The sequence below is a fragment of the Mustela erminea genome, chromosome 9 (genome assembly GCF_009829155.1).
Source record: "Mustela erminea isolate mMusErm1 chromosome 9, mMusErm1.Pri, whole genome shotgun sequence".
NCBI classification, from domain to species: Eukaryota; Metazoa; Chordata; class Mammalia; order Carnivora; family Mustelidae; genus Mustela; species Mustela erminea.
Genome location: NC_045622.1, coordinates 110,736,640 through 110,758,998, shown reverse-complemented (window position 1 = coordinate 110,758,998; position 22,359 = coordinate 110,736,640). Strand labels below are relative to the sequence as shown.

The 22,359-nt window shown below is 63.6% G+C and overlaps 1 protein-coding gene across 4 annotated transcripts in view; it reads right to left on the bottom strand.

The window, feature by feature from the left end:
* ANO1 (anoctamin 1) overlaps positions 1-22,359 on the bottom strand; it is a 150,348-nt gene that overhangs the window by 58,505 nt on the left and 69,484 nt on the right. For all 4 annotated transcript variants that reach the window (XM_032360198.1, XM_032360200.1, XM_032360199.1 and 1 more), the window contains 2 exons: positions 19,519-19,691; positions 11,024-11,356 (listed from right to left, as the gene is read on the bottom strand). In XM_032360198.1, the coding sequence (XP_032216089.1) occupies positions 11,024-11,356; positions 19,519-19,691 (506 nt within the window). Of the gene's footprint in view, positions 1-11,023; positions 11,357-19,518; positions 19,692-22,359 lie in introns of those variants that run through there.

Sequence of the window (22,359 nt, the reverse complement as noted above, 5' to 3'; positions counted from 1 at the left end):
GCCCCCAGCCCCGGAACTGCTGGGAGCTTGGAGGAGTCGCCCCCACACTCCCCGGGCCCGCAGGTCTGGAGAGACAGGAGAATGGAGAAAGCTGTGTGTGCAGCATGGGGTACCCCCAGCCCACGAAAGGACGAAACGCGGCCATGTGCCGCGACGCGGATGGACCCGGGCCTCCCGCCCCATGAAACCCGCCCGGGCGCTGCCGTGTCGCCTCACGCGTGCCCCCCCCACCAAAAGAACAGGAGTCGGCTCTGAGGCCCGGTAGCTGTGTTTGCGACCTCATCCGGGTAACGTTTCCACAACGCACGGGCCCATCCGGTCACCGCGTGGTGCCGTGCTCCCGTGCTTCCGCGGGAGCCGTGACCGTGCGTGATTTTTCCCGCACAAGGTCAGGGCAGCGCGGGGCCCGCAGCGCGTCGTGCTGGCGGGAGTGGGGACCGCGCTCCAGAGCAACGCCGGCCCCGCCCTGCTCGTGGGCCACAGGCACGAGCCCCCGGTGACCCTCTGTTCTTCCCTGTCCCCCATTCCCCGAATTCCGTGTTTACAGGAGACTGTCTGGAGGCGCCCACAGCGGCAGGGAGGGGTACGAGGCACGCAGCATCAGCAGACTTTCTAAGCACCCCAAGATAACTGGGTGCCCCGTGGCGTTAGTGCCAACACAGCAAAAAGCGAAGAAACAGGGCTTGTTCCCGAGCCAGAGCCGTCCACGGCGGAGGGGCCCGCGGTCCAGCAGACTCCTCGAGGGGACCCCACGGCTTAGAGCCCAGGCTGCCCCAGACGGAGCCCCCCCCCGCCCCGGCTCTCCCTTCCACCATCCTGAGGTGTGAGGGACTGGCCGGGAGTCTCGGGGGAAGGGACTCAAGCTGCGGGAGGGAGGCTGCCGCCAGCGCGGGCCCGGCCCCGGGCACTGGGGTCGGCTGACTCAGGGCTGCCTCTGGCTTCCAGACCCCAAGTCACGTCACTGGTCCGGGAATGGGGATGGCCCGTGGGTTCACTGCAGGTTTTGGGGGCGGGGAAAGCAACGGAGCCGACCACGTTCACCCATCAGCCGGGACACCGAAGCTCACAGCTGCCCAGGAGACGGCGGGCAGCTGGGCAGCGGGCAGCACGCCCTGGGTCAGGCCCGCAGGCAGAGCGGCAGACGGACCCCCGCGGCACCCCACCTGGGGAAGGGGACCACCGCTGGGGCCCAGGGGAGCCATCCTGTCCTGGGCCCAGTCCTGCTCAGGGCCTCCGCTCCCCAGCCCCACTGTCCGCAGCAGCACATGCGTGTGCCCCACATGTGTCTGTCCACACGGTACGCGTGCCCCTCACCTGGACGAAAGCCACACACGGGAACTGCGGTGGTGAGGGGGGCAAGACCCACGGGCGCTCGTGACGCATCGGTCCCCCTCCGTGCCCTGCTGCGTGTTTGCTCGGGCGGGCCTCACCACGAGCCTATGGGACGGGCCCTGCCGCTGTCCTCGTTCTGAAGCGAGGGCGCCGAGACACACTCCGCCAGCTCATCGGACGACTGTCCTGGCTCCGTGTCCTAGTTCAGCTCTAACAAGCGACCACCGGGCGTAAGACAATGCAGACTCATTCCTTCATGGCTCTGGAGCCGGAAGTCCTAAACCGAGGTGTCCTTGGGGTCACGTTCCCTCTGGAGGCTCTTCCCGATGCTGGGGGCTCCGAGTGTCCTGGTCTGTGGCCACACCCCTCCGGCCACCTCTGCTACCACGTGGCCTCTCCTGTGGGTCTGTTTCCAATCTCTCTCTGCTTTCTCTGCTAAGGACACTGTCAGTGCACCGAGAGCCCCCCTCAGCCCAGAGATCCTTGACTTACACCTGCAAGGACGCTTCTTCCAAATAAGGTCACGTCTGCAGGTGCCAGGTAGACAGGGCTTCCCGCCGACCGTGCTCGCCCTGAATATGCCGCCGAGAGCCCCACGGGCCTTTGTGCAGGGAGCCTGTCTACACGGTGAGAGGCGCTTCTAGGAAGCACGGGCCCGGGAGCTGGGGCCTGGAGCTGCCTCCGAGGAACGAGCCAGGACCAGGGCGCTGAGTGTGGAGACCCGAGGGGTGAGCGCTCAGAGGTGGGCTGGTGCGGGGCAGCCTGGGAAGAGCCTGGAGTCCTGGCATGGCCCAGGGCGGGGCGCACAGTGCACAGGCTTGTGAACAGACCCATGCCAGCAAGAGCTGGAGGACCCAGCCCGGGGCCCGTGGGAGGGGGCAGCCCAGATCCTCCTGCTGTCCTTGGAGGGGCCAGTCCGGCAGGCACCAAATAAGCCCTTGAGATTGGGGGCCTGAGTTGGCGTCTGCTTCCATCCCTGTGTGCCTCTGGCAAGCGGCGTGACCTCTCTGAGCCCATGTCCTCATCTGCGAATCTCTGCAGCGTAAGGCTTGCTTCACAGTCGGAGGCGGCCCGGGGTTCTTAGCATTCCGGCCCGGCCCTCCAGCTGGCAGGAAGGGTCTGGACAGGGAGTGGTTACTGCTTCTGCTCCGGACCATCTCTCCGTGGCCACCGGGCAGCCGAGGCCACACTGGCTTACATACGCATTCGCCCTTGTCCAACAGGCTCGAGGCCGCCTCCCCAGCTCAGGGAAGACCCAGAGGACAACAGGACCTGAGAGGCAGCAACGCCCCCGGCCCAGGTGGCTCCTGCATGTGGGGCCGATCTCATGGGGCACCCGGAGCAGGGAGAAATGACTGTCGGGAGCCTGAGCACGGCGGAGCCTGTCTTTCCCCTTCCAGACCCGGGTCTATTTCTGGGCACTGCTCACCCACACACAGACCCAAAATATATTCTTCCCAGTCCCATGGAGAGTTCTCTCGCCGGTGGTCACGGAGCTGGTGCCTGCGGCCGGCCTGCCTGGGAAAACGCGCTCCTCTGTGGACGTGAGCAACGAGGTCTCTCCAGGAAACATCTGGCGGGATTTGGGAAAGGGATCGTGGGATCAGTTCGGGAAAAGCACATACGGGATGTTCTCAAACGTGGTGCCCGGCCTGACCGCCACCCGGTCCCAGCGGGAAGAAAGCATGAGATGGCCGGGTCCCCCTTGCCCCAGCCAGACCAATGATGTGGAATTACCTGGGAGGCCACAGATCTGCCGGGGTGCGGCCCGGGAGCGCCAGGCCAGCTTGACGCAGAGGCAGGGCCCCCGGGTGCCCAACGGACATGCCCACCAGGCCGGGAGCTCTCCCGGCACAGACGGAGTGTGTTTAAGCCTCCATTCTGAGCCTAGCTCACAGACACAGTGACCTGACCAGAACTGTTTCTGGCATTTCCCTTTCAGAAGCAAGAAGAAAGGCACAAACGAAGCCAACATAACCACCCCACAGGGAGTTGGTGGTGGTTGAGCACCCCTGGGGCTCCCCCCACATCCCCACAGCCACCTGCGGGCCTGGACGTTCCAAGCTGGCGGGCTGGACCACGTGTTTCCACCATCTGGACACGGCCCCCCCTCCCCAGGGTGGCTGAGGCGTGGGCTGGGTATCGCTGTGAGGCTTACATCAGGGAGGACCCTCTGTGGGCCGGTTCTGCTTGCCCTCGGCTCCCCGGAGAGCTCCCGGCAGCACCATCTCCTCTTCCTGCCCTGCGACCCAAAGGCCGCTTCCTGCCCTGGGCACCTCATAGGGTGGACAGAAGGAACTAGGGGACCCCCGGTTGCCACTGCCGCCAGGGGAGTCTCCGCAGCCAGGCCCGGTGTGTGTGCCCGGGGCCACGGGCACGGTGCCATGGGCCAGCAGGGACGCAGAGACCCTGCCTGAGCTCCTTCTGGAAGGGGAAGCCCAGGAGGGGCTTGAGCCCCGACGCCTGACGGCCGCCAGGCCTCGATGTCCTCAGCTTCCGACAGGGACCCTGCACCCCTGGTGGGAGTCGTGAGCAGGAGGGCCCAGAGCCCCCTCCGGATCCTGGCCTCGGGATGTCGGGGCTGCCCTGGGGGAGGGGGGCCCGTGTTCCCGGCACCCGGCCTGTGTCGGGGTGGAGAGGTGGCCCACGTCACGTCCCGGCTTCTGCGGACCCCACCCACGCCACCCGGGAGGAGCAGCTTCAGTCACTCAGGGACCGTCCCATCGTGCGCGGGCGCGACGGGGCCTCGTGCGTCATTGGGGCGATGGGTCGGGGCCGAGGCTCAGGCGCGCGTGGGACCAGCCGACGCTGCCCTTGCGGGCGGCCGAGAAGCTGTGTGAGGACCGGGCAGGGGCATCTGCGCCCCCGCCCCGGCACGGGTCCGGCCCCGGCCCAGCGTGCTGAAGGAAGACACGACAGGGAAGTCACCCGAAAACAGTCACTCACGGTCCTGCTTCTGCGACAAGCCCGTGGAGGACTCACCCACCCTCCGTGGGACGGTTCAGCGCGCGGGACAGAGAGTGGAAGAAAATCAGGATCGGGGCGGCAGAGCGGCTCCAGAGGGAAGGGCCGGGCGCTGCTGCGTTCAGAACGGCGACCACGGTGGGGTCGTTCCAGGGCAGCCCCAGGCCTGCCCTTGGGGAGCTGGATCCCCCCAGAAAGGCCCCCCCCTGGGGTCGCTAGTGCTGAGCAGAGCTGGACAAGTGGGGGGGGGGACTTCTATCCCCTGCGTGCAGGGTCCTGGCCTCCAAACTCCTCAGCCCCGGCATGTCTGGGAACCACAGCCCGTGACCTTGCTTCAAGGTGGTTCTGGCTCTAATGTCCTTGGACGTGTGACCGACGAAGCCCCAAGCCTCTCCAGACAAGGGCTTCCGCCCGGGGCTCAGGGACCCCTGGGCAGGGCAGGCCCACTGGGAGGGGAGCCTGCACAAGGGGCCCCCTTCACTGGGGGATTCTGAGTGGATTACTGGGATCACAGACCGTTCTTAAGAAAGAAAAGTCAGGACAGAAAGGTTCTGCCAAGGACAGGAAGCCACTAAGAAAATGACACAGCCACTTTGGAAAAAGACCAAACAGAACTTCCAGAAATAAAAAAGCACCGTAAGGAACATTAAAAACCCAACAAACGGTGTTTGAAGGTCCTCTGCCCCCCAGAGGGAGGGGGCCGCGGACGCTGGTGAGGCTGGCCCCGGGGGCCCCCGGGAGGGAACAAATCTGGCCCCAGCTGCTGCTGGAGCATCTGTCGACCTCTGTGACCTCTGGGCTTCACTCTGTCAAGCCACCAAAGGGTTAACAGCCAGCTGGCAGAGTTCTTGATGAGCCGGAAAGAGCCTACTTGGGCACACCACAGGCCTGGGGACCCAAGAGGACGTCAGAGCTGCAGCCTGGGGCCGAAGCTTGTACCCCCAAACCCCGGCACCCGAGGGGAGCCGTGTGATGGTCTCGGGGTGCTTTAAAGACGCAGTTTTGAAAAAAATGTCCAGAATTCCCTTTAAAAGTGTGCGTCCGCAAAGCCAAGGCAAGCCCAAGGGAAGCCGGGCAAGGTACGCAAAAGCCTCCACAGAACGTGCACGATATGTAAAACCTTTAAGGCCAAGGAAAGGAATGTGAAATGGTGAAATTATGAATGGAGAACTCATACCTTCAGGACTAGACTAGGGTCCCTGACACCCCACTGTGTGGAAGGCCCACGGGGGAGGGGCTCAGCCCAGGGGCAGGGTCCGGGGCTGGCTTGTGACACGTGCTTCAGGGCGAAGGGCATGAGACAGGACCACCCCTGCAGGGCCCCGCCGCCCTGGTCTGTGCGCTCCGTCGCTCAGAGCCCAGGCCCGTTCCTGCCACTTGTGCAGGGGGTCTCGTTCCTGGGCTGCCACCGCCTTCTCACAGCAGAGACGGGGGAGCCCATGCAGCGGGGGGCAGGGGTTTGCTCCCAAACCCCTGAGTCCCCCAGGGGCCATCTGCCATGGTTTGTTTTCACACGTGGAGACGCCAGGATTGGACCTCAGGCTTCTCAAGTCGAGGACCTCCACCCACCAGGCCCCGGGGCGCTGACGAGGGTCTGCCCCCAGCCCCTGCAATGCTCAGGGCCGCGCGTGTCGTCACAGCTGGCCAGACCCCTGAGCCGCCTCGGACTCCTGCCTGGGACACCTGCTGGAGACCGCAGGAAGCCTGGATCCGCCCTCTCCGTGCCCACGGCAACCCCTCCCACCACCGGCCGCGGTCACCTGGCTTCTACGTGGTGATGAAGGGTCTCCACGCCCCGGGGGACCCTGCCCTGCCCAGATTTGCCTTCTGATTCCCATCGGGCCGGCGGGAAGCTGGGGACAGCAGCCTATGCCGGAGAGCTACAGGGGAGGTTGTATTCACGTCCCCCCGGATTCTCCCAGCACTTCTGGAGGACAGAAGTACCATCACGTCCATTTCACAGCTGGGGAAGCTCAGGTCCAGAGAAGGGGAGCCACTTGCACCCAGGCCGTCCCACCAGGAAGTGGCCTAGAGGGTCTGAAGCACACAGGGGGCTCGGAGGCTGGCCTCACGGCCCCGTTCTGCGCCCCAAAGCTCGGTCTGGAAACAACTGCTCCTCCTCGGCGTTGGAAAAGCAGCCTCCACACTAAGGAGGCTGGGAAACTCTCGCTGCCCGAGGCCCACGCCAGCCACGGGGCAGGAATGCCGGGAGCCTGCGTGCAGGGCCGAGCCCCGAGCGGCAGCATGAAAGCAAGGAAGACCGCAGGGTTCCCGTGTCCGGAACCTCGACCATTCTGCCAGAGCCAGGGTCAAGTTCAACCTCGGGGCACAGCCGGGATTCTGGTGTGTGGCCTTCTCAGCAGTGACCCACGGACATAAATAATGTCCAGCGGGCTTTGAGGCCAGACTTGAAGAATGCTGATGGGTTTCAGTTGCAAGCAAGCGAGCTCTCCTCCTTCTGACGGGAAGCCGGGCCGCTGACCCCACGGCTGTCGGACAGAAGGAGGGACGGAAGCAGAGACACTCCTCTCCCTTCCTGCCACTGCCGGTCACGCTGTCCCGGGGTCTCTGACACGGGACCTCCCTTGGACCCTCGTGCGTGAGACGGACATTCAGGGCCACCCCCTGGACGGAGGCACCGAAGCCTGTCTTGACACCCCAAGGTCTCTCCTCGGGGAGTCTGGGAAGCAGTTTTCAAACTGGGTTCCTCTGAGCCCACAGTGCCTGGGGAGGGGCCCAGGGAGGGAGGATGGGAGACCCGCGGGCGTAGGCTCAACCTCTGTCTGTCCGGTACGCTGGCGTTAGGAGTGAGAGTGGGTCTCCCTGGCTCCGCGGGCTCTTGGCCTAGTCTCCATGTGGGGCTACCTCTGGGGTACCAAACGGCAGATCAAGGCTTGCGTGGACACTGGTGGGCCCATCTCTGCAGGTGCCTCTGCTGGCCCATGGGGGAAGAGACCTGCACCTTCCTCACCCCTCCAAGGATGGTCTGGGCTCAGCAGCCACCACACACCCTGCCAGCCAGTTAGGAACACAGCTCAGGCCCAGCCCAGGCCTCCTGAGTCGGAGCCTGCACTTGGACAGGACCCCTGTGGTTTACGGGACACATCTGGGCCCCGCAGCAGGGCAGCCTGCCCAAGGCTGGACCCCACTCTCCAGACCACCTGTGCTGATGTGCCCCAACCACGAGTCACCACCTGGACCCCTACGGGCACCTCCAGGGGTCCCTGCGTGAGTCACCCCACTCCTGAGGGAACCAGCCACTCTGGGGGACTCTCAGCTGCTGTGGTGGGGTGAAGGGGGTCCCCCAAAAGAGACATCCGTGTCCTCACCCCAGAACCTCAGAACGAGACCTTATTTGGACACAGAACTTTGCAGGTGTAACCAAATTAAGACAAGGTCACATGGGAGGAGGGCAGGCCCTAAGTCCAACGTCTGGTGTCTTTGCAGGAAGAAGGGAGATGCAGAAGGACATACAGAAGGCGGCCGCACAGGGACAGAGGCAGAGCGTGGACAGGCGCCTGGAGCCCCCCAGAACCTGAGAGAAGCAGGAAGGATCCAGCCTGGAAACCTTCAGAGTGAGCCCAGCCCCGCTGAGATCTGGAATTGGGACTTCCGGTCTCCAGACCTGTGCGAGACCCCATCTGGGTTGCTTTAAGCCCCCAGCTGGTGGTCTCTAGTTATGGCTGCCCCGGGGCACTACCCCTTCGGTGTCCCCCTGTGCTCTCAGACTGGAAGGTCTTCCACAGGTCATGTCACGGGGCGTCCTCACCACAGCAAACCTCTGGACCCAGGACAGAGACCAGCACACAGATGCCCCGTCTGCGTGGGGCCAGCAGCCGGCTGTGTCCAGGAGCCACGCAGCCTCGTGCACCCACTGGCCTCTCAAGGAGCGAAGGCGGGTCATCTCTGTGCCCCGGGGGCCTGCGGGCAGCTGCCCGGTCATGGTCGCAGAAGGCTGGGCCAGCAGAGTTCAAGAGGGGCCGGGGGTCCCCATCCAGCCTTCGAAGCAGGATTTCTCCGCCAGGAGCGAGCTTGGCTCCCAGGGACAGCTGGCACTATCTGGAAGCATTTTTGGTTATGCCACCCCTGGGGATGCTTCTGGGAAGGGCTGCTCCGGACTTTCCAACAGCAATGGCACTGGGGAAAAGCAGCCCCTTTAAAGGCCGATTCTTTGCTTCACCCAGCGTGGGCGTATCTGGTGGAAGGCATGGATTTTTCTCCCCACAAACGTGCACCTAAGCCCCGATCCCGCTGCAAACCAGGTAAGACTGCGCAACTGGAGTCTCCTGGGGGCTCTCCCGGGGGCTCTCCTATTTCCTGAACTGCAAGCCCTTCGCTCCTTGTAACCGGAGCACCCCCCCCTCCGGGAATGACTCACTAGCCAGGGCGTCTCTCCCCGAAATAAAGGCGACGGCCACGAGCTGTTAATCGCACGGGCAGCGGTCCACGCACAGACCTCGGAGGCCGCCTCTGACCCGGGTTCTGGTCCTGCCTGCCTCACGGAGGGTGGGGGAGAGCACCGGGCTGCCGCAGACGGAGGGTTTTTCCAACAGCCTTGGGCCTGTTCGTGTCCCATGAAAGGTCAGGAAGCACCGGGGCCTCGTAAAGCCCCGTTCCTGACGCGAGAGCCTCCGGGGGGCACGGCCCAGCCCTGGTTTCAGCCACCCTGGACACTGCAGCGGTGCCGTGTACATCTTTCATTTTTGAAACGGCCCCAGTCAGCCGTGGGAAAGCCTCCTGTCGCTACAGAGCCAAACCATCAGTGAAATTCGTGGGTCACTTATGGGGAAAACGGGGTCTTCTTTGGTGACAGTGACCACTGTCTCTATGTTGGCTTTTTATTTCAAAGTCACAATTGAGAAGATCAAGTTTCAAGAAAGATTCGTGGGATGTCCCAGTCGACTGGACTTGGAAAGGCTCCTGCTCTCACCCTCCGCAGGAACCACGACACACGGTTTGTATTAACAACAGCCCAGGAGACTCGGATCCTGGCCCTTGCCCTGGCCTCACGATCACCCACTGGCGTAATACTACTGCTGTGTCCGTGCTGTGGGACGGGAAGCTCGGGCCGAGCAGCCAGCGAGCCTCGGGAAGGACAGGCAGAGGCTCTGGGATCCGTGGGGCCAGGGTTCCCTCCCAGACTCCCGGGAGCCTTCCGAGTACAAGGCTCTGACGCCGTCGTGGGGAAGGAACGAGGGAGCGGAGAGTGCGTCGCTCACGGAACGGACCAGGCAGGTGCAGACCGCAGCCCCAGCTCCCAGCTCTGCACGCGGGCGCCGCGGGCTCTCCCGACTCCAGTGGAGCCCGTCTGTCCCTCCAGCTGTGAATGGCCACATCAGGGCGAGGTCTGCAGCGTGGCCACAGCGTTTACACGAGAAGCAGAGGGGCTGGCAGGGACAGGGAACCAGAACCATGCCCTAAGTCAGCGACCCGATTACTCCCCTCTCCCGAGGGGCTTGGGCTCAGGTCACGGACAACCCCAAACGCCCAGCGCATCTGCAGTGGAGGCGGCTGCCCCGCCGGGAAGAGACCCCGCAGCCGCAGCGGGTCTCGACGCTTGCATACCCTGGCCACTCCAACGGGGACCCCTCCTGTGGCAGAAGTGCACACCCGCCAGACAGCCGAACCCCGGCAGGAGACAGCCACGCAGAGAAACACTCCGCGTGCAACACAACACGAGGCCCCCTGGCCGCCAGGTCCGCGGAGAGAGGAGCCCCACAGAGAAGCTCCGGGGTACTCGGGGCCGGCACTAACGACGTGGCACAGAAGAGAGCTCACAGCTGCTCCTCCGCAGACCGGCTGGCTGGCCCAACACCCCGGGGCATCCTTACCACCGGACCCAAAGCGTTCATTACTTAAGGGCACAGTGGTTCTCAAGGATGAAACGGCGAACAGGCCAATTTTTCCTTTAAACACCCCGGCTGGCTCATGGCTCCCCAGGCAGCCCACTAACCCCCTCCTTGCAGTTTAGAGACACCCGGATTCTCGGTTAGTCCACACAGGGACCCTGTGGCCGGCAGCGGGAGAGCCCTGCAATGCTCATGGCAGGAGGCCCCGCCCCCCGCCCCGTGCCCAGAGAGGTTAAGGAGCAGGCAGGGGTGCACACAGCGAGCGTGCTGAGAGAAGCACCCGTCCCATGGGCTGTCCAGGCCCCCGCCTGCCGCCTGCGCCGCCCCATGTGCCGGTGAGTCAGCCCTTTACTCTCCCCAGAAAACTTTCCTTTGGAAGATTCTCAGGCTTTGCCAGGGACAGCTGCTCCGGGAAACAGTGAGGGTCGGGGATTTCCGAGCACCAGAGCCCCCCCCACCCAGGGATCGAGCCAGACCCACCTCCCCACTGGACAGATTGAGAAACTGAGGCCCCAAGAAGGGCCAAGGTCGGCACCAGGAGGGCTCCGAGGAGAGCTCGGTCCTTGGCCCTCTGGAGGGGTGCGTCTTCCCAGGAGAGGGACTGACCGGAGCAGGACGTGCCGTGACTCTGGAGGTCATCGCCAAGAAGACCTTACCCTCCCCCAGAGCAGATGTCACCAGGGTTGGGTGCGCTACTTGGGGGCTCCCCAAACCCCAAAACTTAACACGTGATTGTACCCCCAATCTCAACAGCAGCAGCCTTCACATCAGCCGTTCTGGGAGCCCCTGTGAAAGCCAGAAGGGCCCCTCCCCACACCACCTTCTGGAAACGGGCGGCGCGCCCAGCCCACGAGCCCGCAAGGCGCAGGGATAGTTACGTCCTCGTCTCGCTCCAACTCCAGGCCGGCCTCCAGGAGGTTCCCCTCATACTCCTCCCTGCGGGATCGCTTGTCGTCCTCGTGGTAGTCCATCGGGGGCTCGGGGCCCCCGGCCGCCCCCACGCTCCCCTTGCCGGGCAGGGGCTGGTCCCGGCGGGCGCCGCGGGCGGCCGGGGCGGCATCGCTGTGCTGCACCCTCCTGGCCAGGGTCCTGCTGCCCGAGGGCCTCTTGGGATGGTACACCAGGATGTAGTCCACCTTGCGCCGGCCGTCCCGGAAGTAGAGGCCGTGTTTGCACTCGGCGTCGGGGTCCACAGAAAGCGAGTTCAGTAGCTGCAGGGGGAAAGAGAGGTCGCTGGCCGTCAGGGCCGGGCTCGCGGAAGGGAGCAGGGACCAAGCTGGACAGCTTCCTCCGCCCGCCCGCCTTCAGCAAAGCCGTGCTGCACGCCTGTCCCACGCGAGCACCGCCGGGGGCGGGGGCAGCCACGCACACAGTGACCCTGCCTTCATGGGGGTGACATCTGAGAAGGAGATGTGCACATGATCACACGCAGGCCAAGCCGGACCCTCCGAGCTCGGACGGGACCCCGGTTCTGTGGAGCCGGAGCGGGCTTCCCGGGAGGGGCCAGGCTGCTTGCAGAGGCCGTGGGAAAGGCTGCAAGGCCACTCCCCTCGCCCCGCACCTACCCCCCCCCTACCAGAAGTGCTCCTTATTCTCTCCCGCAGGGTCTGGGGCAGTGTGGGCCGAGCCCAGGGTCTGCACCAGCAACTCTCAGCCTTTGAGAGCCAGCATGCACAGCAAGGTCATGTCAAAATGCCCATGGGCCCACGACAGCCCTCACCTGGCCTGGTTCCAGCTCGGTCACTAGCTAGCTGCCTGTTAGGTTGGGTTCCCCCAAAAGCAGTCCCCGAGTTGAGTGTCTGCATTCAGCGGTTTACCTGAGAGGTGGTCTCAGGGGCCGGATTGGGGGCGGGGGGACAGGCACAGAGGGAGGGGCTGACAAAGGGTCACTGCCTTGGACAGCTGGGCTCCCAGGTGCTGGTGCCGGAGGGTGAGGAAGCTGGGTAAGCTTAACCACCCACACCGGGGCGTTAACTCCCCGCCCTGCGCGTGGCTTCACCTGCTCCCGCACCAGAGGGTGCCCTGGGGGTGGGCGCAGAGAGGTGGGGCGGGGCCCGTCTCCTTATCTGCCTGGGGGCTTCTGGTGGGGGGCAGTGAGATAGAAACGTGGGCCTGCGCATTAGAATTTGGGACCCCTGCGCGGCCGCCATCACGCGCCGCTGTTGCTAACGCTAAACCCCGTGGCTGGAACTCCTGTGGGATTTTGCTGGTTACCGAGGGCGGAGGTTAATCAGGGAGCTGGTCTGCGGCAGTAAGAGAAACAAGTAACGTCATGCGGGAAGTACTCTAACGGGCAGCCCCGCACCAGGGACGGTCCTCAGAGCCGAGCCTCACCGGTCCGGCCCCTGATCTCCTGGCTTCCACCCCACTCCCGCTAACAGCCCGAGACCCGCGTGGTCGCCCAAGAGCGAGGCCCTCCTGCACGGAGCGTGAGGCCGGCCTGTGGCTAAAGGCAGGCCCCGAGCCCCACGGCTGGAGGACAGAGCTGTGTCTGGAGGGTCTCCCCACAAGGTTGCCTGGAGCCCTGGGATGGCTGCCCCCACTGTGGGGGGCTCCTAAGGGCTGTGGCGAAGGTTGGGCAAAGCAGCAGGAGTTCCCCACTCCAGGGCCAGGACGCCCGGAGGGCGGCGGACCCCATGTGCGCAGGTGTCTTTCCGAATGCCCAGCTCGGGGGCAGGGGAAGAGAGAAGAGGGAAAGAGGCAAAGTGGGGGGTGGGGTGAGCGCGCCTGGAACACGGCAGCTGCCCCGGGAAGGAGGGACACGGGCTTCTGGGCTGGGCCATTTGTGGGGTCTGCGTTCCTTCACCCCTGGCAGGGGAGGGGGAGTCACGCTCCTGAATCTCAGGGTCCCTGGTCGGTCCCAGGACGCTCAAAGCCTGGCAGGCCCCAAGAGCCGGCAGGGGCTGGATGTATGCCGTCCACGCCCCCCCCCCCCACGGTGCCACGGGATCCAGCGCTGCTCCGGCCGCCTTCATGGGACCCCACAGTGTAGACACCCCACTAGCCGGCTCTTACAGGGTCTGTGCAGAGCCTCCGGGTGTAGAAGGGCAGGTGGGGTCGGGGAGAGGGGACGGAAGGCCCAGCCCAGCCCAGGACAGCGTCCACGGAAGACCCCAGCGTCTCTTGCAGGATCCTGTTGCAGGAAAGGCGGGAAAGAGGGGTTCTCCTCGGTTCTCCGGCGAGGACACGGAGGGTCGGCGAGGTGGCTCACAGCACAGGTGGGAGGCTGAGCCCAGCCCGGAGTCCTGTCTGCACACCCAGGGCACTGCCCAACGCCCCACCCCCCCAGTAACAGGGACGTGTAATGGTCTTGCAGGGGGCATGTCCTCTCCCTGAGCCCTGACCCGGTGCGGGGGCAAGACGGTTTGGGTCTGCTTGACCCGGAGAGAGCGGGGCTCACGCCTGCAAAGCGCTCAGCCCAAGCTCTCAGGACCAGATCCCCTCTGGCTGACCCCAGGAGCCGTCTCCAAGCTTTGTGCGCAAGGACACAGTGGGGGGGGGGTCCTGCCCCAGCTGTTCCCAGAGCCAGGAGGCAGGGTCAGGGTGGAGGAGACCTGTGGGGCAGTGGGGCGCCTCAGATAAGTCTGGGCTTATCCCAGACTTGGTCCCAGCTCTGGGTCCCCCTTGGTCCCAGCTACGAGGCCTGGGAGATCCTGCACCTGCTCTGGGCCTCGCCGTCCTCCTCTCTAAGACGGGAGGGCAATATACGTGTCCCTCTGGTGGCCAGGACGACTGTCGGAGGCACAGGACGCCTGTGTGGGTGGCCAGGACAACTGTCGGAGGCACAGGACGCCCGTGTGGGGTGGGTTCTCCCTCTAACTAGCAGGCCCAGCCCCTGGGGGCCACGCTGCCCCTCCGCCCCTCCCACCCCCGCAACCAATCCCAGCACCAACAAGGGCTGGTTCTCCTCAAGACCACAGGAGGGTCAGAGAAGGGGGCTGGAGAAGGTTTCCCTCCTCGGGGGGAGTGGGCAGGAAAGCCGGACCTGGGGCGGCGTGAGGCGCAGGGAAAGAAGCCGCAGCCGGGCAGGGCAAGCCCTCAGGGGGCCGTCAGACGGGGCGGACGCAGGGTCTCCTGGTGGGCGCGGTGCAAGGACACACCTGCCTCCTGGGCACTCCGACTCCCAGGGCCTCTGTGAGGGGCTCATCCCGGTTTCCAAATGGGGAACTGTGACCTTGCGAGCCGAGCCAGGCACCACGTATAGGTCCTGCCTGAGCCACCTTCCCCGGCTTCCTTTCCCCACAGCCCCGGGGCTGCCTGGACTCAGGACATCCTTGTCCCCTGCTCCCCGCCTTTGCACACGGTCCCCTCCCTACCTGTGTGCCCTGCCTCCCTTCCCTGCACTTTGTAACCCTACCTACCCTCCCAGGCGGGCGGCAGAGCCCCAGCCTCCGTGCTCTGGAGGTCCCCGAGCCCTCCGGCCGTGCAGGTGTCTTGGGCCAGGGACACCCTGCAAACATCTGTTCTCAAGCTCTTGCTCACAGGGGCCTCGAAGCAGGGTGTGGGGGTCCCCAGGCAGGCCAGGGACTGTCCCTAACTCCCCTCCATCTAGAACCTGCCACACACACAAGCACACGGAGGACTTGGTACCTGGTGGGGGCCCCGTACGTGCCCCTGGTTGGCGGGAACATTGGCTGATACTGAACAAAATGGGCAAAAACCCCCCAGTAGAGGGAAGGAAATTCAGAGTGAGCCCAGCAGGTCAGAGAGCAGGGCAGTTACTCTGGGGGACAGTCAAAACTCCTCCACCATCGTGAGATAGGAAAACGGTTACCAGGCTCAAAACTGAACAATGACCACTGGTCTGCTGGGGCCCGATCGGGAACCTGGGGGGCCTGACGGCCTGGGGGAGAGCAGACACGTCCCCGAAACCTCTCCCTCCACCAGGAAGCCTGGAGGTGGCCCAGAGGCCTCGTCTGCAACGACAGTCCTTCCACCTGCCTTCCAAGACCCGCTGTGCCGTCCCAGGTGCCCAGCACAATCTCTTGGTTCTTCTGGAGCCCTCCTTGTAACGTCAGGGTCCGGGGGGATAACCGATCTCCCCGCTCAACACGACTTCCCTCCAGGGTTACCGGAGGGTAAAACATGCCCTGTATGTGGAGTTTTCAACAGGGCCTGGCTTGTGATGAACCCCCAGGAGACGTCGGCTCTAGCTCGGAATTGAGACAAGCACAAATAAAGAACTAGGGGAGGACAATCTCCTGGTCAGAGTGGACCACAAGTGAAAGAGGGTGGCAGCACCGGATCCAGTCTGTTAATTTACCAAGGGAGCTGGAGGCGTGGCTGGGGCCAGCTGGAGGAAGTGCAAAGCTCTGCTGGCCTCGTGTGAGAGTCCCCCGTTCCCCTCCCTGGCCTGGCCCCGTCACGGATGCGCTCTGTGATTCCGGACCAGGTGCTTCTCTGTCTGGGTCTTAGTTTTATAAAACGGGGGCGATCCTCTCTCGGTAAGCATAAGGGGCTAGCAGCCTTTAAGCAGAAAGAGTGGGGTCTGTTTCTACAATACTGTACACGGGCGAGGCGGAGCCCAGGGTCTGGAGAGGGAGTCTGGGCTAGGTTTCGGGGCAGCTGGAGAGGCAGTCTCCCCGGTGGCCCTGTATCTCTCTGGGGCCTTTCCACGGAGCAGTGGAGTGGGTGCTATTCTTGTGCAGGATGGGAAAAGAGATCAGGATTTAACTTGCAGCAGGAAAGATGCAAGTTAGACTCTATGTAGAACTTTCCAGTTCAAAAGCTTGAAAAAAGCTTCATAATGTCCTCTCCGTAACCCTTAAGCAGCACCTTTCCTGAAGGCAGGGGCCTCCCGCTCACCTTTCTGACGCGGCTTTGGAATGAATGAAGGCGTGTACATATGCATGCATGCCAGGAGCTTGGGCTCTGCACGGCTGCTGCGGGGGTCACTCGATCAGGGACACCAGGGCTGAGACGCAGCCCGGCTGGCACCTTAAACACAGCGTCCCCCAGCTCTGAGCCTCCCTTGTTCCACCTGGTAGGTGGGGACAAAAACGTCTCCTTGACTCGCGTGGACGGGAGTCACGGGAGATCTGAAAGTGTTTTGAGGATCACGCCTGGAGTGTTGGTGGGATGTACTCCCGGAAGGAGCATCCTTGAGAAAGACGGTAAATATGGTAGAAGAGAATTGGCTTCCTGGGGTCACACTGGAGGGCATCGGGGGACAGAGGTCCACTCCGCAGCGGGACTGCCCCCAACACCACAGGCAGCGAGAGGGCCGTCTACGTTGGGTCCACACTTGCCTCTCCAGACTCCCTTCCCCAACTCTGAGAAAAGGGCAGAAGAGGGGCGTGGAAGGAACCCCGTGTCCACACCGTGGATGCTGGACTGGGACCAGCGGGCAGAAGAGGGGCGCGGAAGGAACCCCGTGTCCACACCGTGGATGCTGGACTGGGACCGGCGGGCAGAAGAGGGGCGCGGAAGGAACCCCGTGTCCACACCGTGGATGCTGGATTGGGACCGGCGGGCAGAAGAGGGGCGCGGAAGGAACCCCGTGTCCACACCGCGGATGCTGGACTGGGACCGGCGGGCAGAAGAGGGGCCCACGTGGCAGGAACCCCGTGTCCACACCGTGGATGCTGGACTGGGACCGGCGGGCAGAAGAGGGGCGCGGAAGGAACCCCGTGTCCACACCGTGGATGCTGGACTGGGACCGGCTCTTGTTTATCTGGCTTCTTGCTCGGAGCTGGAGCTCCAGGAGCCAAAGTCGCACGTGTGTGTGAAATAGCCAGAGCCGGGACAAGTCTACACGGTCATGCTCAGAGAATCTGTTACATTCCCTTGTTCCTAAAATGGGGAAAATGAAATCAGGAACCTTCGACGTTTTTTTCGGTTTGGGGACTCTTTGAAAACATTTGGGAACTTCACTCTCATCCCCCAAATTTTAAAATCGAATCATGGGCACTACAAGTCCATGTAGGATCCTCGGGCACACCCCACATCCTATATACAGGTCACCCCCTACTTGCCAATCAGCAGAGAGGGGCTCTTCCTTTGCAGGCCGGCCGAAGCCAGCACCCAGTCCTCCCCTGGGTGTCTGAGCTTGCTGGAGGGTGCGGATCAGGGACACTGAAAACCATCAGGAAAAAGTAGAAATTTTCAAAGATAAACACAAAGAAAATTCAGTGAAATAAACTGTGTTCAACCTGGCCCCTGGCCTTTGAAGTCATTTCTTGCATCCTGCTGTGCAGAAACAATGAGGTGATTTTTATCCTTGAACTTGGGAATGACAGGGAGAGGAGAGGCCCCTGGCGCAGGCTGGGTATAGCTTGCCTGGGACAGGACTCGGGATGGCCGGCTTCGACTCCATCCACACAGCAACGGCACGTATGGACGCCTGTCTGGGAACTCCTTGCAGTGCAGCCCACGCCCTCTGGCCTCTGCCTGCACAGAGCCGCCTTCCCCTGGTGACTCAGGATAATGACTGTGCAACAATTATTGGCTTGAACCGTGCTGGGGATGCCCTTGGAGGCTCTCCCAGCGCCCCCTGCTCCTAGGGCCGCTGCTTCCTGGCTGCCTGGTGGGACACTGCCCGGCCACCTGTCCCTCCTGCCCCCCGACTCACAGCCCTCCAAACCTGCCCCTAGTAAGAGCTATGTGCAAAATCAAAGTCAGCCGTCTCAGGTCTTGTCTGTGAGTTTCCAGACCGTGGAGACCTCGAATGGAGGGCCAAGTCTTGGCAGACCTTGTGGCCCTCGCCAGGGTTTGGGGAAGGCAGTTTCTGGGTCCACGTAAACAACAGCCCTGAACTATAGGTCCAGAGACCACCGATCAGGGCTCCCGTGCTTATTTTGGGTCTAACCCATCATCACGTTGAATGCCAGCTACCTCTGGAATGTCCACTCCTCTCCGTCTCCTTGGGTGTGACTGTCTCTTGTGCCTTCTAACTGGTGTCCCTGCATTCCCACCTCTGGGTCTTCCCATGGGAGATTTCCTTGTCTGAGACGCCCCACCCAACCCCCACTACGGGTAGAACCAGCTCCGTGTCCAGGATGTCCGTTCCTCTGCGGGTTGCCAGTGGCCACCTGCTCCGGTCTTGGCCCCTTGCTAGCTCGCCTCCCAGCGGGTGGGTGGCTCCCCTCTCTGCCTCCGTACCCTCCCCAGGAGAAACAGCACCGACCCTATAGGGTCATGGAAATTAAGCGAGCTTATCCTCAGCCTCAGGCCGGCTGCTAGGCTGCTAAGGAAGTGTCCCTAGTGGCTGGCCCGGGCCCCCTTCCATCACCACCCCTCAAGCCCCAGATGGACACGCCTCCCTGTCTCGTTCGCGTGGGTGCCCTCGGCCTGGCCCACAGCAGGCACACAGCGTGTACACAGCGTTTGCTGAATCGATGGCTCTGAGCGGCTCAGGCCAACGGGGTTTATCACAGGCAGACACCCCTTCTGATCCACACTGGCTCCCAGTGCCCGCCCCCACAGCGTCTCTGCGCGAGCTCAGCGGCAGAAGGGGGTTCAGGGCCTGAGTGAGGGTCCCCACCTTCCCTGGAACGCAGCCAGCCGCCCTGCCAGGAGCCCATCCCACAGGCACCTCCACAAAGGCCAGGCTCTGCCCTCCCGAGGCTGCAGCGGCAGGCCTGGATCCCCGCCGCCAGAGCAAAGAAACAAGGCGGAGGCTCAGGCAGCTGCTGTGGGGGAGGGGGGGGGGAGAGAAGTCCAGACTGAGCAGGCTGGGGTGCCCCCGGCTTCAGCAGAAGGCCCTTCTCAGCCCCTCCCTCTTGGGGCAAACTTGGTTCTAACTCTAAGCCAAATCCCTCACTGGTGAATTCTGCCCTCCCAGGACCCCTGGGACTTCTGGATCTGGACCCAGGAGAATGGTGGGGGTAGCAGACCCCAGATACAGGTGTCCCCAACCACGTGGCCAGCTGCTTCCCTCTTCCACTGGCACCAGGCAGGGCGCCCGGGGGGACTGGACCAGCCCAGAAACAAGTCCAGACCCACCGGCATCCCCTTGCTGCCCGGGGTTGGCGGGAGGGCTAGGCGTTCCCGGGCGGGGACACGGAGTCCCAGGAACTCCGTGCTCCCAGGGCAGGTGAGGCAGTCGCCGGCGGGTCCAGCCCCAAAAGGGCGCGGCTGTCGCCAGACGGTGGCGGCGCGGTGAGGCCCCGAGGCTGCCACTCTCCCGCGGCTCCCCCCCACCCCCAGCCCGCTGCCCCCCGGGGCCGACCGGCACCCACGGGAAGGGGGTGTCCCACCCGGGGCCCAGCCTGGCGCTCGCTCGGGCTCGGGCTCCGGCCCCGGGGTGCGGACACGCCGCGACCGCGGGTGGGCGCCCCCCCGCGCGCCCCGAGCCCCGCGCGCCCCGGGCCTCCCCGCGAGCGCGCCCGGCGCAGGTGAGCGGCCTCCCTCGGGGCGCGGCGCCCGCACTCACCGTGCCCTCGGACGGCAGGTAGCCGATGTCCTCGATGGCGCAGATGTTGATGATGTGGACGCTGCGGTCCTCGGCCGGGAGCGTCGAATACTTCTCGTTGACCCTCATCGCGGCCGCCTGGGCGCCGGGCCGGCCGGGCGGCGCGCCCTCCGCATCCACGGCCGCGGCGGCCTCTGCGGGCGGACGGGGCAGCGTTGGCGCGCTCGCTGGGGGCCGGGCCTCCCGCCCCGCCCGCCGCCCGCCCGCCGCCCGCCCGCCGGGCCCTGCGCCCCGCGCGCTGCGGCCGCCCCCCTGTGGCCCCGGGCGGCCCCGCGCCGCTGCGCGCTGGGGCAGGGGCGGCGGCCGCGCGCTCAGACTTTCCGAGGAAATTTAAACACAGGAGGAACGCGCCGCATGCCCGCCGCCCCTCCGAGCTGTGTATTTATCCGGGGAAGGGCCCCCTTGGAGTTTTGGGGGTGGCCAAGGTTTCCCACCAGGGGCGGAACGTCCCACCTCTAAGAAAAGTCTCCAAACGTCGGTGTCAGGCCACCTTGCAGGGGAGAGAGGCTTCGGATGTCGTCGTGGGAATGCTCTCCCTGCCCCTTCCTCCTCACGCTGGGGGACTTCTGCTGCCCTTCAGACCTGACCTCCTCCAGGGAGCCTCCCCTGCTTGCCAGGGCCCACCCTCTCCAGGGGCCCTGCTCCCTCTGCGGCTCCCCCCTGGTCCGGGGCTGTCTGAGTCCGCGGTATGGAAGGCTTCCTCTTCTGTGACCGGGAAGGGGCAGCCCCTCACAGGGGAGCCTGAGCCTCACTTCGCAGGGGGGCGTGAGGAAAGGGCCTGGGGTTCAGGCGGAGCTTCCTGCACTCCTTGTGCGAGCCTCTACTGCCTCCCTGAGGGAGGGACGGTGACTTGAATTGCTTTCACCCCAGATAACCATGGACCTGGCACGTGGTAGGTGCTCCCCTGGACGGGTTTTTAAACCATCCCTAAGAGAGGATGACACGGGTCTCCAGGAGTAGCCACGCCCAGGTGTAGCTCCCAGGGGCCACCCTGGCCACCCTGCCCGGTGGGAATCAAGCTCCTTTTCCTCTGCCTCCCTATATCTTGTTAGTTCTTTGGGGTGTGCGCCAAAAGCCGGCTTCTCCAGGCAGTCATCCTGGATTGCCCCTCACCTAAGAAGCCCAAGGACGGTATGTACCTTGGCCACAGACCTCCCTTTACTCCACCTCATTTTACACTATGTTCATACACTTGATGCCCAATGGTTGCTTGTCAAAGGGCCACTGAGGAACATTCTGGGTCTGCAGAAGGGATCATAAAGCTGGCTTGCAAGGTGCTTTGGGCATGCCTTGGGTCCAAGGGTGGATTCTGGAAACAGGATGCGGTTGGGGGAGATGGGGTGGGGGTCTCACTCCAGCTCCGACACCTTCCCGCCCTGTGACCTGGGTCAGGTGTCCTTGGCCTCACAGAGCCAGCGTGTCCTCCCGGTGTGCGTGAAGCTGGGGCCCAGCACGGCGGGGGCGGGGGGGGGGGCGGGCAGTGGGGGCTGCCGTTACTACTGTAATCTCATCATTCTCATAACCTCCCCTTCTCCCTGCCCTCCGTGTAGGCTCAAGTTTGTGACGCTCTTGACCCTTGTGTAGCAAGATCTGTCTGTCCTGGGGCGCGCCTTGCCCGTAGGCGCCGAGCAGCCCTCCAGGACCTTTGGTTTGCATCTTGGACGGCGAGCACAGGTTTGGAGAAAGTGTGCCAGACTGGACCTGTCCTCACCACAAACAGCCCTCCATAACTCTGAGAACAGTTCGAGCTGAGAAGAGTTCGAGCTTTCTAGCCTGGGAAGAAGCTCGCGCTCTCTCTCTCTCTCTCTCTCTCTCTCTCACACACACACACACACACACACACACGCACACACGCACACACGCAGAATTATGTAACTTCATTCTCTTACCCTTGTTGGTAAACAACCAAGATTGTGTAACCGTAAAGCACTGACTTTCTAAATTTATTTTCAAGTGACGAAGGATCTTGCAGAAGTCTACCGCGCACGACTGTGAAAGGGGAGCAGAACCGTGATTCCTCCATTCCTGGTGCCCCGACACTCCCCAACGCCAGGACCGTGGCCGGAGAGGGCTCGGGGGCGGGGTGCCCAAGCCTCTCTGCGAGCTGCTGCAGAGAGGGGGACAATCTCTCAGGCAGGGCGGTGCCCGCCTCCCTGCTCTGGCTTTCCCCAAGAAGCCGGGTTGTACCCACTTCTGTGATGTAGGACTTCACCGGGTCCACACACCTGCTGGCTCATAAAGCATCAGTTTCCTGCTACATATGAGTACATCTCCTTGCGCTGCCCCTCTCCCTGCATCGTGTGTCCTCCTGCTGCCCCCCAGGCTCCCAGGTGAACAGCGTGGAATTGCTTTTGGCGGGCGGACGGGACCAGTTAGGGACTGATCCTGTCCCCAGGGCCACAGTGGCCTGGGCTGTGACAGCATGGGTCTTGGGATTTCAGGGACCAAAAAGTAAGAACAACATTTCCCCAAACCAGGGAGGGAAACGGGGTTCTACTCCGCTGAGCTCTCCCCCAGGTTGGGACATTGCAGCCTCCCCCGCCTGGTGCTGAGCTGGTTTCCTGCCTCACGCCATCTCCCGTGGGCCAGCCTGCCGGGACCGTGTCTCTGCTCCGAGTCGCTAATTGCTTCTGAACTGGCCCTCTAGAAATACTCTCCCATCAGCTTTGCTCTCTCTTTTGGAGTCAGTAATTCTCATCATTAAAAACCCAAAGGGACAGAGCTCACAGGCAGGATTAATTCCCTGCTAATGAATGAGCAAAAACCAGCCTCATTAGTCTAAATGGGGCATTTTATTATGGG